Source organism: Phascolarctos cinereus, unplaced genomic scaffold, assembly GCF_003287225.1.
Source record: "Phascolarctos cinereus isolate Bilbo 61053 unplaced genomic scaffold, phaCin_HiC Scaffold_4;HRSCAF=312, whole genome shotgun sequence".
NCBI lineage: Eukaryota > Metazoa > Chordata > Mammalia > Diprotodontia > Phascolarctidae > Phascolarctos > Phascolarctos cinereus.
This window is the reverse complement of record NW_027555847.1, coordinates 338640636-338658294: the sequence shown is the minus strand read 5'-3', so window position 1 is coordinate 338658294 and position 17659 is coordinate 338640636. Positions and strand designations below refer to the sequence as shown.

At 34.5% G+C, this 17659-nt stretch overlaps 1 protein-coding gene across 1 annotated transcript in view; it reads left to right on the top strand.

The window, feature by feature from the left end:
* The window catches only part of DDX4 (DEAD-box helicase 4), a 64962-nt gene that overhangs the window by 17508 nt on the left and 29795 nt on the right, over positions 1-17659 (top strand). The window contains 7 exon segments of the mRNA XM_020997265.2: positions 12822-12920; positions 14677-14760; positions 15382-15423; positions 16370-16387; positions 16390-16416; positions 16540-16584; positions 17149-17291. Of these exon segments, the coding sequence (XP_020852924.1) occupies positions 12822-12920; positions 14677-14760; positions 15382-15423; positions 16370-16387; positions 16390-16416; positions 16540-16584; positions 17149-17291 (458 nt within the window).

Below are 17659 nucleotides of genomic sequence, written 5' to 3'. Positions count from 1 at the left end.
GCAAGGATTACTGGGAATTTTTCCTCTCAGAATCAATGCCGCATATTTTCGGTGTTCATAATTGGAAACTCTGAATTTAGAGATCAGCAAGAGCTACTTTTGTGGTCACCAGATTTTCTAACAAATCTCCTTACCTTTGACCTATCTCCTTGTCTCTGCTTTTTGTAGAACATTTAGAAATGAGGGGGGGAAAGGTAAAACTTGTCTTAATATGAACATCTCTGATTTGATAAGACACTATATTCAGAGCCCAGTCAATCTTGGAGTTTGGGATTTATGTGCTTAAAAATAGTATTTTCTTTTTAAAAACTTAACCCAGAGAGGAAACTACGTTCTGAATTATCTGGATTTAATTAGATAGTATCAAGGTTAATATCAGAGGGTATTGTAGGGATTAGTCTAGAGGTCAGAAATATAGATAACATTGGTAGTGCTATGTTTGGGAAAAGGGATTTCACAATTGTGAAGTAATGCTGGATGAGATGTTCCACCAGTTTTCAGGAGATTTAAAAAATATTGTCTGAAAGCATTGTAGATGGAGGTCAGAATACAAGTCAATAGATTTGATAGGAAAGAGATAGAATAGAACCTTAAATTTAACTCACCTTGAACTGTAACTAAATTTTAAAGCTTCAGATGAAGGAATCATGCTAGCAGCCAGGAGGAGGCAATTTACATAAAAACAAACAGGAATTCAACTTGTGTGAGACTAGTTAACAAGCACAAGGAATATAAGAGGCTGCAATGTGATGCAAGGGAAGTTGAGATATATCCCCAAAATAACCTGTCTTGTGTAACCAAGCATAGTGATCCATTATGAGAATGGATGGCTCTTCAGTAAACAGAAAATTTAATTTATCCCTGTTGTGAATTCTAGAACAGGGAAGAGCCTTTGATGTGCACATTGACCAAGCAACTGAAGCTGTTGGGTAGTCTGGAATTGAATGCAAGTAAGAAGTAATGGATGACTCAGTATTAATGTGATGTAAGGAGGTGATAAATCTATTGTAGATTTTCTTATACCTTATAGAAGGGTCAGTGAAAAAGCAAACACTGAGAATTTTGGGGAATAATCTTTTGAAAAGAGAGCAGATAGAAGTAGATGATCTGAAGGACAGAAAAGGTAGTTAGAGAAAAGGTGAATTCTAGAAATGGAATAATAGAAGTAAAGGTTAATGAAACAAAGAGGTATGGGGTATGAGGGAAAGATAACATTCCTGACTAAGTAGGAAAGAGTTAAAACAGACTGAATTATATCAATAAAAGTAAAATTTGATCAGGAGGGGAGGGGAGGTGAATAGATAATATTGGAATTTTAAAAAAATGAAAATTATATCCATCTTTGGTGAGGGCAGATGTGTAACTATGTATTAATGCAAGAAATAATGTTGGATTAATAAGACAAAATAGCCAGTACAAAGGGGCTAGGGCAATGTAACAAGGTCTAATGGAGGAAAGCCAAGTCATGCAAGCTTTAGTGTTAATAGGCCAAATTCCCCAATAAAAAGGAAACAAATTATAAAATGGATTAGGGGGCAGCTAGGTGGCACAGTAGATAAAGCTCCGGCCTTAGAATCAGGAGGACCCGAGTTCAAATTCAGCCTCAGCCACTTGACACTACATGTGTGACCCTGGGCAAGTCACTTAACCACTATTGCCTCACCAAAAAGCAAAATTAAAAAAAAAAAGGATTAGGAATCAAAACCCATTTGTTGATAGTATTGATTTGATGCTTTGAGTACATTTGTTTTAAGCATAGGGATTGATGCAGATTTCAAATGAATGGCTACACTAGCTGATACATAGAATAGCACAAGGGCTGTTATGCTTTAGCTAAATCCAAGAAAATTAACAGTGATTTTTTTTTCCAATAAGGCATTAACAGATAACAGTGAAAGATAAGTGGGAAAACTACATTATGACTGGACATGTTACAGATAAAAAATATTATTAATGAAGGTACATGTAAAAAATGGCAAACGTAGCAGGCTATTTTATTTAAGAAAAAGCTAACTCATGTGTTAAAGTGGTCCAGATTATAAAACTAATTCCAGGCTACTTTTATGTTCTTCTGGCAAAGCTTAATAAATCCAAAAGAAAGATAAAAAGGAAATTTTTGCCCAGAACTTTGGGAGAACTATTAGGTCAATGGAGACTTCTGGAGATCTTAGTATGTATTTTTCAGGCTGCCATGGGTGACTAGCAAGAATTGACTATTTGGCTGGGGCAAAAAGAATTCAAATGCAGAAAGGGAAGAATGTTAAAAATCTCCTTTATAAGCCAAAATAAAAATTTAATCAACAAAGGAAATGTTAAAAGAACAAGAAATATAGACCTTAATGGAGACTAAAAAAATTGATATTGGAGATCAGATCTTAGAAACAACAAAAAAAAATATTGAGAGAATGTATCAAGAGTTGAGATATTGATAAAGGAGTCCTTTTAGGAAAATTTAAATCCCTGAATACTTAACAAAAAAAGATAATGAGTTGAGCATGCATTTTAAAGAGAAAAAAAACCCAGACACTTAACAAACCAAAAAATATTCACAATAAGAAATTAGGAAAATTAAAAGATGTGAGAAACAGAATTGAAAATAAACAAGGTCTATAAAGGTATTTTAAACAGTAACACAATAAATTAGCCATTATCTGTTTTTTTTTTTAAAAAAAAGTGAAACTAAATTTGAAAATGAATAAAGAGAAATAATAAATGCTCAAGAAGTAGTTATTAGAAATTAGTATCAAATTATATAATAAAAGTAAAAACCTAAACAAAATAGATGAATGGCTAAAAACATTCTAAACATTAACATAACTGGAAATACTTAAAAAAGCCCATCTCAGAAAAATTCAGCCAAGCCAAACAGAAAAAACCTCAATATCTAGATGCATTTGTAAGTGAATTTTGTGAAAAATTTAAGGAACAAATAATCCTTATGTAAGGGTTTTTAAAAATGGAAGAAATCAACACTGTACCAAATTATTTTGTAAGATAAGTGTGGTCTTGATTGCCAAGATAGGGAGAGATGAAGTAAAGAATAACAACTGTAGAACAATACCATTTATAGGTCAAAAGTATTGGTGTAAATATATTAAATAGAATTTAAAGAATTTATAGAAATAAGTTATTCATGGTGATTTGTTTTTATTGATGCCAGAAACATAAGGATAGTTCACTATTAGTAAAACAATCAGACCCCAAAAAATACTGAAGAAAATAACACCTTAAAAAATAGCCTAACCCAAATGGCAAAAGAGGTCCAAAAAGCCAATGAGGAGAAAAATGCCCTAAAAAGAAAAATTGGCCAAATGGAAAAGGAAGTCCAAAAGATTACTGAAGAAAATACTTCCTTAAAAATTAGGATAGAGCAATTGGAAGACAGTGACTTTATGAGAAATCAAGACACTGTAAAACAAATCCAAAAGAATGAAAAATTAGAAAACAATGTGAAATATCTCATTGGAAAAACAACTGACCTGGAAAATAGATCCAGGAGAGAGAATTTAAAAATTATTGGACTATCTGAAAGCCATGATCAAAAAAAGAGCCTAGACATCATCTTTCAAGAAATTATCAAGGAAAACTGCCCTGATATATTAGAACCAGAGGGCAAAATAGAAATTGAAAGAATCCACAGATCTCTTCCTGAAAGAGATCCCCAAAGGAAGACTAGGAATATTAGAGCCAAATTCCAGAGTTCCCAGGTCAAGGAGAAAATATTACAAGCTGCTGGAAGGAAACAGTTCAAGTACTGTGGAAACACAAGATTTAGCAGCTTCTACATTAAAGGACTGTAGGGCATGGAATATAATATTCCGGAGGGCCAAAGGAGTTAGGTTTACAACCAAGAATCAGCTACCCAGCAAAAGTGAGTATAATCCTTCAGGGGAAAAAATGGTCATTCAGTGAAATAGAGGACTTTCAAGCATTCCTGATGAAAAGACCAGAGCTGAATAGAAAATTTGACTTTCAAATACAGGACTCAAGTGGAACATGAAGAGGTAAACAGGAAAGAGAAATCATAAGAGACTTATTAAGATTGAACTGTTTACATTCCTGCATGGAAAGATGATATTTATAACTCATGACACCTTTGTCAGTATTAGGATAGTTGAAGGAAAAAAAATTTATGTATGTATCCATAGATAGATAGAGGGCACAGGGTGAGTTGAAGATGAAGGGGTGATATCTGGAGAATAAAATTAAGGGATGACAGGATGATACTTGGAGAAGAAGAAAGGGAGAGGTAGAAGGGTTAATTACCTCACACACACAAAAAAAACCCCAAACCAAAAAAGAAAAGGCTCTTACAGTGGAGGGGGGAAGCAGGGAAAGGTGAGAGGGAATGACTGAATCTTGGTCTCATAGGATTTGGCTTAAGGAGGGAATAACATACACATTCAATTGGATATGGAAATCTGTCTTACCCTACAGGAAAATAGGGGGAGAAGGGGACAAGAGAGCAGGGGGATGATAGAGAGGAGGGCAGATTGGGAAAGGGGTAATCAGAAGGAAATACTTCTGAGGAGGGACAGGGTCAAAAGAAAGAATAGAATAAATGGGAGGGCAGGATAGGATTAAGGGAAATAGAGTTAGTTTTTCACAACGTGTCTATTATGGAAGTGTTTTGCATAACTGCGCATGTATAACCTATATTGAGTTGCTTGCCTTTTCAATGAGGGTGGGTGGGGAGGGAGGAAGAGAGAAAATTTGAAACCTAAGGTTTTAAAAACACATGTTTAAAAAAAATGTTTTCACATGCTACTGGCAAATAAGAAATACAGGAGATGGGGTATAGAAGTCTATCCTGCCCTACAGGAAAATAGAAAGGGAAGCGGATAAGAGAAGGGGAGAGAGATAGAAGAGAGGACAGACTAGGGGAAGGGGTATTCAGAATGCATGCCATTTAGGGATGTGGGGAGGGGTGAGATGAGGCGAAAATTTGGAACTCAAAAACTTGTGAAAGTGAATGTTGAAAGCTAAAAATAAATAAATTTATATTAAAACAATCAGCATAGTCATTAGTGATTAAAACAAATACATTATATTAATCGAATGAGGAAAAAGTCTTTGAAATCAGTCACTCTGTCATATTAAATACTGTGAGGCACTGGAATAAAAAGACTTCTTGAATATGAGCAAAACCACTTAAAATTAAGAGTTAATATTCTTTGTAATGGATCAATACTGACAATTTTGGCAATAACTTAATTCAGTGGACAAATGTTTATACTGTTTATTTTCTCAGTACTGAACTTAGAAAAGTAATGTAAAATCTTTCCTCTTATGGAGGATTACATTTTACTGAAGGACTAAACATTTGTGTGGATAAGTAAATAGAGGACACTAGTTACAGGGATTCAAGAAAGCGTCTTATATGAAGTGGTACCTGAGCTTTTTTTGAGAAAGCTGTAAGATGTAGAAATGAAGAAATTCATATGCACATTCCAGATATGGAGGTAGCCTTTACAAAGGCATGGAGGGGGCAGATGACATGCTATCTATCATGAACAGCTATACTGTTGAATAATTTGAATGAAATGAGGAGTACATGAAAGGAAGTAATGTGAATTAACAATTCAAAAATAGATTGAAAACCATATTGGAGAGCGGAAAAAGGCTTTAGAGGCCGTTGAGTTGAGTTGTTCTCTTTTTACAGAAGAAACTGAAGCTGAGGTTAAATCACTTACAGCTAATAATGTCAGAGGCAGGGTTTAAGGGTCAGGTCTTCTTTACTCCAAGCTCAGCACTATTGTTAATTGTCCTACTTGTAACAGTCTTCAGATTTTGTATTTTAGCTGAGAGGCAATTGGGAACCACTGAATATTTGAGTAGGAGAACAAAGTTAGATTTGTGTTTTTAGGAATAGTTATATTCTGGCTATATGAGGGATGAATTAGAGAATGAAAAGATCAGTAGTACAACAATAATGTCTACTGTCACCATTATTTGGCTTGTTACTAGAAATTCCAGACCTCAATACAATAAGCAAAAGAAATTAGGGTGCAAGTGTTAGCAAAAAAGGACACAAGATTATCACCATTTGAGTAAAATGGTTTCCTTAAGTATAGAAAGTTATGAGAAAAAGTGATAAATGAGTTATTTGAGCAAATTACTGTGTGAAATATAAAAACAAAATTATCACAGTTTCTGGATATTTCTAATAAAAACCAGGAAGAAGACAGAAGAATATGGAAAATAATGAACTATTTTTAATATCTGGGAATTGTTAGAAGATAGACATAAAACTTGTTTAAACACCATTACCCACACATTTTTCAGAGAAATAAAAAAAATATAGCAATGATTAACATATTGTGAAGTTTTGGCTTGGTCAGTATAGTAAAAATTAAAATATTACCCAAATTTGTATCTTTGATGCTATATCTTTACCAAAAGCATTCTTTGTAGAATTAAGCGAAATATCATTTATAGGGAAGAACAAAAGGAAAGATTGTCTTAGGAAATAATGAACAAAAATATGAACAAAAAATGGTTTGGTATTAAATTCCAAATGGATAAAACTATTTGGTACTGGAAAAAGAAAAAAAGTTGATTGATTTTATGGGTCTAAGCATGATTAGAAGCAGCCATATGTCTATAATAGTCTGCTCTTTGGTTAACTCAACAACATCAAATGTTGAGAAAGAGCTTAATTAAAAATTGTATAGTAGGTTGGTGGAAAATAGGTTTAGACCAGCATTATGTACCACATTTAGTTCCAAATGAACTAAACATAAAAAGTTTAACATTAAAAGAGTAGCATGCAAATTATATCTCACAGTTGTGGGTAAGGGATGAATTTGTAACTAGCCTTGACATTGAGGTTTTTAAGAGAGCCTATCAGCTAAAATTATTTTTGATTATATTAAAAGAAATGCAGCTAGAATAAGATGAAGAAATACAGACTGGGGAGCATCTTTGAATAAAAACAGCTCTACTTAAAAAGTCTGACATCCCAGAATCTTTAGGAAATCAACATCTGTAAAATTGAGTCATTCTTCAATAATTAAGGTGGCCAAAGGATATAAACAAATGGTTCTCAAAAGTAGAAACGTAACTGTCAGCCATCTAAAAAGATTTAAAATTGTTAATCAGAAAAATGCACACTGAGTTATCCTTTTGAGATATCCTCTTGGCAAATGTGGCAAAAAAAAAACTTAATAAAATATTTGTAGGGATTCTGGAAGATAAGCATATTAATTTACTGTTGGTAGAACTATGAATTCACTGTTTTAGAGAAGAGAATTTGAATTAAATACTATTTGTAGTAGAAAAATTGGTAACAAACTGTGTGCCCCACAATTGAGGAGTTGCTAAACTAATTATAGTAAGTAGATAAAATGGAATATTACTACACCATAAGAAATGACACAAAGCTTTTAAAGAAATATGGGAAGAATTCAATTAAGTGATAGAGTGAACATAGCAAAACCAAGAGCAGTTATATACAATTGTTACAGTTACTGTAAATGAAGACAACTTAAAATGGCAAGAAAACTCAGGTGAAGATATTGGACAATATTGTGAATAACTTTAAGTTAATATATGGCAAATAGGTCATGCAGTGGATAGAGTATTGAACCTGGAGTCAAGATAACTTGAGTTCAAATCCGGTCTTAGACACTTCCTAGCTGTATAACCCTGGATAAATCAGTTAACCTCTGACTCAGGTTCCTTATCTCTCTAATGGGGATAATAATAGCATCTTCTTCCCAGGGGTACTGTGAGGATAAAATTAAATATTTGTGTATAAATGCCATATAAATGCTAACAATTATTATTGTAGATATTATAAGGCATGTATATTTTAACAAATAGAAAACTGCTGAAATGAGGGTGTATCAGTAAGTCACTTTTATGTTGTACTTTCTTTGTCATCTGTTTATCTATTTATTTATTTTTTGGCTAGGCGATGGGGTTAAGTGACTTGCCCAAAGTCACACAGCTAGTAAGTGTTATGTGTCTGAGGCCAGATTTGAACTGAGGTCCTCCTGAATCCAGGGCCGGTGCTCTATCCACTGTGCCACCTAGCTGCCCCTATGTTATACTTTTCATGGATTATATATAAAATCGCATATTCAGCTGGAAATGCATCAATTTTTTGGTGTGAAATAGTGTATCAATAAAATATTTTAAAAGCTTTAAATGAAACTTACATTTTTTAATGAAGTGTCAGCTTTGGCAACGTTTTCAGCAATTGTAGAAAGATAGAATAAATTCTCAGCTTGCTTTCCTTTCTAAGATATAAGCATTGTTAATAAGGATCAGATTTTTTTTTTGGACTTTTAAAAAAATTAATTTTTAGTTTTCAGCATTCACTTCCATAAGATTTTTGAGTTCTAAATTTTCTCCCCTTCTCCAAGACAGCATGCAGTCTGATATAAGCTTATATACATTACATACATACAATACATTCATATTAAACATATTTTTACATTAATCATTTTGTAAAGAAGAATTAGAACCAATGGGAGGAACAATGAGAAAGAAGATACAAAACAAGAAAAAAAAGAGAAAATAGTATGCTTCCATCTGCATTTAGACTCCATAGTTCTTTTTCTGGATGTGAATTGCATTTTCCATTATGAGTCTTTTGGAGTTGTCTTAGATCTTTGCATTGCTAAGAAGAGCTACATCTGTCAAAGTCAGTCATTGCACAATGTGGCTGTTACTCTGTACAATATTCTCCTGGTTCTGCCCACTTCACTCAGCATCAGTTTATATAAGTCCTTCCAGGTTTTTTTGAAGTCTTCCTGCTCATCATTTCTTAAAGCACAATATTCCATTACATTCATGTGCCACAACTTGTTCAGCCATTCCTCAATTGATGGACATCCCCATAATTTCCAATTTTTGACTACCACAAAAAGAGCTGCTATAAATATTTTTCTACATGTGGGTCCTTTTCCTGTTTGTATGCTCTCTTTGGGATACAGCCCTAGAAGTGCTGTTGCTGGGTCAAAGGGTATGCACAGTTTTGTAGCCCTTGGGGCATAGTTCCAAATCGCTCTCCAGAATGGTTGGATCAGTTCACAACTCCACCAACAATGCATTAGTGTTCCAATTTTCCCACATCTCCAGCATTTATCATTTTCCTGTTTTGTCATGTTAGCCAATCTGATAGGTGTGTTGTGGTACCTCAAGAGTTGTTTTGATTTGCATTTCTCTAATCAGTAGTGATTTAGAGCATTTTTTCCCATATGACTATAGATTTAATATTCATCTGAAAACTGCTTGTTCATATCCGTTTTTTTTGGTCTTTTTTAAACCTCATTTTCACTTCCTACTTCTTCTTGTTCCTCTCCCCTCAAATGAATCATTTGTAACAAATAACTTGTCACACGAAACAAATTCACGCATTGATTGTGTTTGAAAATGCTCTTTTTCGTTACCTATTGTCTGTACCACCTGTGGTATAGACATCCTTCATTAACAGTCTTCTGCAGCCATGCCCATGGTAAACTATAATAAGTTTACTGCATTCATCAGAGTTTAAGCTTGGCACAGTTGTTTACCTTAACAATATTGTAGTTAGTCACTGTATATATTGTTCTTTTGGTTTTGCATACTTCACTCTGTATCAGTTCATGCAAGTTTTTCTCCTTCTGTCCCCTCTGTTATTTCTGTGTCACAATAGTTTTCTATTACATTCATATACCTTGATTTGTTCAGCTGTCCCAATTGATGGGAACTTCTTTTGTTTCCGGTTCTTTGCTGTAACAAAAAGTACCTTGTCTTTGATTCCCATGGAGTCATGCCTAGTAGTGGTATGGCTCTGCAGTTCATTAGTTTAGAAGGTATACTTCTAAATTCCCTTCCAGAAAGGTAGAACCTCTTTATTGTGCCACCAAAATTACAAGTCCTTTCATTAATTGTCCTTTTTTTTTAAAAACCAATTTTATGGGTGTGAGGTAATGCCCCGACATTGTTTTAATTTACACTTCTTTTGTTATTGATGATTTGGAGCATTTTTAAATATGGTTATTGGTAGCTTACATTTCTTATGAGAACTGCCATTCCTTTGACCATTACCTGTTGTGGAATAGAATTTACACATTTATATCAATTACCTGTATATCTTGGCTAGCAGACATTTATTATAGAAGCTTGATGAATCTTTTTCTTCCTCAGTTGACTACTTCTCTTCTAATTTTAACTGCAGTGATGATGTTCTACAAAATCTTTTCAATTTTATGTATTTGAAATTGTCCATTTTATCATTTGTTATCTTAATATCTTTCTGGTTAAGAATTTTCCCTTTATCTGTGGGGTAAAAGATCTGTTCTAACTTTGTTCTGTCTAGGTCATATATACATTTGAAGCTTATCATGGTATATGGTATAAACTTGTAGTATTATCCTAATTTTCCCATACTGTTTCTCACTTTTTCCAATTATCTTTTTTTGACAAATACTGAGTTCTTAACCAGTAGTTGGTGTCTTTGGGTTTATTGAACATTATTACTATTCTGTTTTGATTGCTTCTGGATCTTGGGAATCTGATTTGTTTCACTGATTAACTTTTTTTTTTCGCTGTTAACTTAAAAAAACTTCTTTCCTACTTTCCCTCTCCCCCATAATTTCCATGGAGTTTCTTAGCATTTTATTCCTTTAGATGAATTGTTATTATTTTCTCTTTGTTCTGTAAAGTAAGTGTTTGATAGTTTGGTATGGCACTAAATTTGTAAATTGGTATTGTTGTTGCGGTGTAAGAGGTTGAGAGGTTGTGACTCCTCAAAGACCAGAGTACAGGATGGGTCGTCTGGAATGAATTCACAGACTCAAGCATTGTTTAATTCAAGGTGGCAAAGATTTATTGTTATGGTTTTCAGCGGGCAAGGATTCTTAAGGATCCTGTGAGAGACTGAGAATGCAGCTAGGGTTTATATGGAAAAGAGCATGCGAAAGTAATGCCAGGGACACTGATCAGGTAATCCAAAGGTGCAGGTGTCTTTGGGGCCTATGGATGGGAAAGTACGGGGAGTATACCAGACAGGGAGGGAGATGACAGAGGTGTGGATCTTTGGAGTCTGGCTGGCCAAGGACAAAACTCCTGGGGCTGGGCAAAGCACCCCTCTCCCTCTGTCTTGATGAGAGAATGATCTGCAACAAGGGAAAGCTTTCTTACAAGATAGGAACTTCTAAGGAATTGGGAGGCTTCCAGAGACATGATCTGAGGGCTGGGGCCTGAGCAGCCCAGCTCTGTGTAGCTGTACTAGGGAGAGAGAGAAGGGTCGTGCTGAGGCCCATACATGAATAACTGCTAGGCACAGTGTCCTTGGGCTGGGGAGTGGTTGTCAGAGACAGTGTTTCTGAGGCTAGGGAGAAGTTGGGGTACAAGTACAAGCACCCCATCATTGTCATTTTTAGTATATTAAGAAGGCCCAACCATAAGCAATTAATGTTTTTCTTTTAAGGCTCTTTTTTTAATAAAGTGTATTTTGTAATTGTATTCATACAGTTTCCATTTCTTTTGGTAAGTTAGCTATATTTCATATAATGTATAATTATTTTGAATAAAATTTCTATTTGTTTCTGCTGGGTTTTTTCTTGGTCATATAAAAAGTGTTGGGGGTTTTTTGTGATTTTCTTTTATGTACTGCTACTTTACTGAGATCAGATATCGTTAGAAGCTCTTAAGAGTGATAATAATATAATTTCTTGGGAATTTACTGTTATCCCATGAGTTTTGACAAAGTTCCAGAACTCTCAATTTATGCTTTGTAGGATTTGAAGTGTGTGACAATTAAACTGTTTGCTGCAGGTGCTAAGCTAAGCAACTAGATCTATTGCTATTCCTTTCAAGGAGAAGGGAAGGTGAAACTTTTCTAACTTAAAGGAATTACACTTACCATTGGTACAAATTTAGGAAATAACTCCGTTTTTCTCTCCTGTAGTTAAGTTCAACTCTTTTTCAATTTGTGGCACTTATGAATATTGCTCCTTTAACTTGCCAGCCATCTGGGTGAATTATACCTGTTCACATGTGTATCTATTTACATGAAAAATGTAAACCTCCTGCTTTCTATCATGGTAATCTATCATTTCCACTCCCTAGTTAGACACTGTCAAATGAGAATAAGGAAATCTCTGAATTTAGTAGAGAGATTTTTAATAGCATACTAGAGGTTTGTGGTTAATTGGTGAATGTTCTGTAATGGGTTTTAATTAAGGATCAATGACTATCAGTCTTCTTTGGTTGGTCTACCTATTTCCAAGGTAGATTTTTGCAAAATCTGCCATTAAAAAGGCCTATGTGCAGTTTCAATACCAAACTGTCCCTGGGTATTTGTATTCATTTGGTTTCTATGTGACTTTTTTGGGTTTTGTTCCAAAGAGAATGTGATTTTATTGGTACATTTTAATGTCTGATAAATTTAAAATGAATTCTTGTTTACAATGATAAATTAGGACTTATCTGAGACTTGGTGTCCAGGCTTACAGGAATCATCCATTTTAACCTTACTAAAAAATTGTGCTTTGAATGATTCCAAGCTTTTCTCTGGAACAAAGAAAATGAATGAAATCATTTCAACTTTCTTCCGTTGATAGTGTATATTATATAATTCCTCAATCTCCAAAGAATTAAAGTTGGAGTTCATTCAAAGGGCAGTGGTCATATGCACAGTGTGCATGAGTGGGCTATAACATGTTACTAATGAAAAATTGTATAAGAAAAGTAATATAAATGTAGAGAGTTAAAATTGGACACTGTTCTAATAGTTTATAATTTTTAAATTACTTGTCACATAGTTACATGCTAATTAAATTCAATGAACCAAAAGAACAGGTTTTTGTTTTGTTGTAATTTTGTAGGTTATCAAGATGGAAATGATACAGAAGCTTCAGGGGCATTGAGAAGAGGTGGACGTGGCAGTTTCCGAGGTTGCCGTGGAGGATTTGGTCTCACTCACAGTTAGTAGTGGTGAATTGTGTGCCACCTTGGATTTAATGTTGATGTTACTAAGATGCCTTCTAGAATTGGAGTTGAGAGGTACTTTGCAGCTCAGTTTGGTCTTTTTCTGATAGAGGAATCGCTTCTAAAACATCTCAAAAAGTGGTAATCCACCCCTGTTGTAATACCTCCGTTGATGGGAAACTTACTACGTAATTCTTCTGTTTGAAAAACTGTAATTTCTGGGTAATTCTGATTGAGTTGAAATTTTGTTTCTATTCATTAGTGCTGGTTCTCTTCTTAAAGTGAAACAGAATAAATGTAATCCTTCTTTTACATGACAGCCCTTTAAATTTATGAAAACCACTCTCATGTGCTACCTGCCCAGATATCTATTTCTTGTTAAGTTTTTTAAAAATGTGCATACACAGAAATGAGTGAAGATTATAATGGATTTGGGAACTGAACCAGCTCTTCAGAATCTTCAAAGATAGGCTAACTCAAAACAGAATACTTTCTTACATGGTGTGATTTGAGAAATTCTTCTAAGGTCTTATTTGTCTGCCATATTGCCAGATAGTCTTGAGTGATCATTTTGGTATTGCATCCAGAAAAATCACAGTTCAAATTCATGTGCTTCTTGGGAGGAGGTAGCATTTGGAGGCCAAGGCAAGAAAATGTTTTTGATTTAGAGGTAGTGGGGTTGGGTTTTGGGCATGGCCTGCTTTCATGGAGAACTGGCCAGAGTAAGATGCCACATGGGGACATAGTGGAGAACATCAAGATAGTAAGAGATGTGAGCTTGGTTTACTCAGTGATTCTGCATGTGACCAGTCCTAACTTATATTAAGGAATTTCTTTTTATAAAAGGGAAAAGTTATTTCTCATGGAAATTAACTGCAGAAGACAACTTTCTCAGCCTAATAGAATTAGTGGAAAAATCTTTTTTGAGATTTGTTGGGGAAAAAACCTTATTCCCCCAATCTACTTAAACTCAAAAGGTTATTCATATAGTAAACCTTTATTAAACACTTACTAGGATGGTGATAGTATACAAGATGCTAAGGATACAAAGACAAAATGAAAAACAAAACCCTGACTTAAAGTAGCATCTCTTCAATTGGGTGATGTGGAATGGTGCTTACCACTTAAAAGGATATATTTATGTAAGAAGATTTGAGCAGGGAGAGAACACTGACAGTTTGGGAGGTTAGGAATGGCTTCCTTCAGGTGTTGAACTTTGAAGGAATGGAATGATTCTAAGAGGCACAGGTGAGCAGAGATTGCATTCCAGGTCTGTAGGACAGGCCTTGCAAGGGCATAGAGGCAGGAAATGAAATGCCTGGTCAGAAAAGCCAGTAAGCCAGTTCTGTTGGAATATAGAAAGCACTAAGCTGATGTAATGCAAAATCAGTCTGAAGAGTTAGGCTAGAGCCAGGCTGCGAAGGGCTTTAAATACTGAGGGTGAAGAGTTTTGGTTTTATTCTGGAGGTACTAGGGATTTACTAGAGGTTCTTTTCTTGAGGAATGACATGTTCATTGTTATTCTGGTTGTTGTGTGAAAAGTGGATTGGTGAATGGATAGACCTGTCTCATAGGCTGTGGGAGAGATAATTGAGAAGAGAGAAGGGGGCAGAGTTAAGTGAGAGCCCTTACGGAGATAAATTTTAAACAAATAATTTTAAATACAATTAAGTGATTTAAAAACATTTGAAAAGCATCAAACAATATAATATACTTGAAGCATATAATATATTTTATATCTGTAAAATTTAGATAGTGAATCTGAACGAGAAGATGGGCCTCAGCGCCCTGGTGGATTTTTTAGTTCAAGAAGAACAGGATTAGTTGATCCAGCAGGTAAGAATCTAGAATATATTGATAAAAGTCTTGTGTCTGTGTATGTATTTCTTGATTATTTAGTTTTAATAACTAGTGTATATGCTATGGTAAAACATACACAGTCTCCCTATTCTCCTTCATTCTCTATTTTTTGCTCTGTTGAAGTACTGAAGTTAAATGGAAAGAAGAGTAGTTCATTGCCTGTTTGTATTTGTGTATTTGGTTTAAGAAAACTCTTGTAGCTTTTTTTTAAAAATCTATGCACTGTGTATTGTTTGTTACCTACAAGTTAATTTCAGGTATAAATTAAAGTTGATTAAAATCATCGAGGTGGGAGGAGGATATGAAAGCATTTGCAGTCTCATGGACCAGTGTCAAGGGAATGAAATTAAAAGAAAATTGAAGAAGTGGATAGGATTTGAGAGTAAATGAAAAATGAGAGCACAGTAGTAGTGGAGAGATTTAAATATAAGGAAAAGTTTGAATTAGATACATAAATAGAAGAAAGCTTAGGTAGAAGAATTAGAGTGATTAATTCCTTCTATCAGCCCAGCAGTGACGAAATAGAAATCTCCATTTTGGCTTGTGCGGTTGAGGAGAATTAAAAAAAATTTAAGATTGTTGTCAAATACTTTTCAGGTAATGGTGACAGTTTCCGAGGCAGAAGTGTTGGTGGAAGAGGTGAGGTCTGGGGTGGGGTGGGGTGCTTGCTTTAAAATTTGATAACAGTAATTCAGATTGAAATAAAAGCTATCCATTCAGCATATTTTCTTCTTCTGCCTTAACTTCTTGTGGAGAAGTGGTAGTGCTTAGAAGGGGTAGGGCATTTGACCTGTAGTAGCTGAAGAAGTAAAAAGCTCTATATGACAAAACACTAAGCATTGTTGCAAGCCACATAAGGAAGTTTTAAAATGCTGAAACGTTTCAGATTGGGAGGAGCTTGTTTTGACTTGTTTTATTGTGAAAAATGAGCAACATTTATTTTGATGCTCTAATATTTTTCCTCATGGGTTTTCAAATATAGTTTCCCTTCTGTTCTTCTCTACTTAATGGGTTTTCCGTTACAGAAATTATTAGTTAAGGACCAATTAAAATCACATACCACTGTTTTTAATAGTTACTGGCAGAACTTTCTATGCATTCTGTGATGCTGTTCACAGAGCTTTTTTGCCTTAGTGACAAATTGTCTGATTACTTAGGTTGTACCCTTTGGAGAACACCAGGTGAGAGGATTTGTTAGGTCTGTCCCAATTTGTGTTTCCTTTTGTGACTGTCTTGTTGTTCTGTAGAGTGGTTCTGTACCCGAGAGGAAAACTTTCTTTGGTTTTCCTGGAGTTCCCTCCAGTTGAAAAACAAATTCTGGAGTATGCCTTTAGGGAATACAGAAGGATAATTGACCCTGGTGCAAGCAGGAAGGATGCCAAATTCAACACATTTCTGGATACTAAGCAGATTGATATGTAGGTTCTTACTCCTGATACTGAATTCAAACACTTGTTGAGGGATAGTGTGCTTAAAAGATACTTGGCTACTTTTTGAGCATAAGTGATTATTGAAAAAATAAGGAGCAATCTCAAATGTGTGTAATCTTGTATGTTTACCATTTTACTATTAACTGCTTTAATAGGTGGTTACAAAGGATTCAATGAGAAGTAGTGGCAGGTTCTGGAAGAAGTAAGCTTTAATTTTATAAAAATGTTTTCATTTGTTTGATTTTATTGGGATGATTTTTCATTCTTGAATTTGCTAAACATGTTTTTCTTTTTTTTTTTTCTTTCTTTTTGATCCCTTACTAAGACACTTGGAAATCAGAGGCTGAAGGAGAAAGTGGTGACTTTCAAGGTATGTTCACCTTACTTATAGTTCACCTTATTTATAGTTACATTATACAAGTTGAAAGTATATTTAGAGCACTGATAAGTTTTCAAGAGCACATTGATTAAGTCAATAAATGTACAAAATATTTTGTGGATAAGAGTTCTGTAACTCTTTTTTTTTTTTTTTTGGTGAGGCATTTGGGGTTAAGTGACTTCCCAGGGTCACACAGCTAGGAAGTGTTATGCGTCTGAGGCTGGATTTGAACTCAGGTCCTCCTGAATCCAAGGCCAGTGCTCTATCCACTGTGCCACCTAGCTGCCCCAAGTTCTGTAACTCTTTAAGAGTTTTATGAAGGAAATGTAAAATCTAAAATGCAGTGGCTTATTTTCCTAAACCAGTTAATTTTTTCTACTTAAACATTAATGACTTTTTAAAAGGGTGGGGAGCAAAGAAGCATATAAAATTTGGTTATCTGTTTAACTTTTAATACTTATATGGCTTTAACAGATCTCTGATTACTTACAGTTTTTGGTCAATAGTTCATTCCTCTTGTCACTTTTATGACTGTTGGGATATTTTCTATTCAAGGACCAAAAGTGACCTACATACCACCTCCCCCACCTGAAAATGAAGAGGCTATCTTTGCACACTACCAGACTGGCATAAACTTTGACAAATATGATGCTATTCTTGTGGAAGTATCTGGGCATGATGCTCCTCCAGCAATACTGGTTAGTATACTTCGTATAGTTACTACCAAGCAAGCCTTTTCCTAGTGTCTTTTTATGAATAGTATCTGAAAATACGTTTCTCAAAATTAGTATCAGACTTATGTCATGTGTACTAGGTATGAAATTTAGGAACAGATGAGATGTTCAAAATGAAATTTTGTACCATTTTGTGATAACGTGAACAAAATATTCTTTCAAATATGAAAACCTTAAAAAGTTTCCTAAAAGCCAAAAGCATAAATTCTCCAAGAATTCCAAAATCTTAACTTCTTTCGAGAGCAAGAGAGAATGTGGTTTTAGTTGATGTTTCAGAAATTTTGGCAAGCCAATAAGATTCTTGTACATGGCTTTTAGAGTAAGAAAAATTG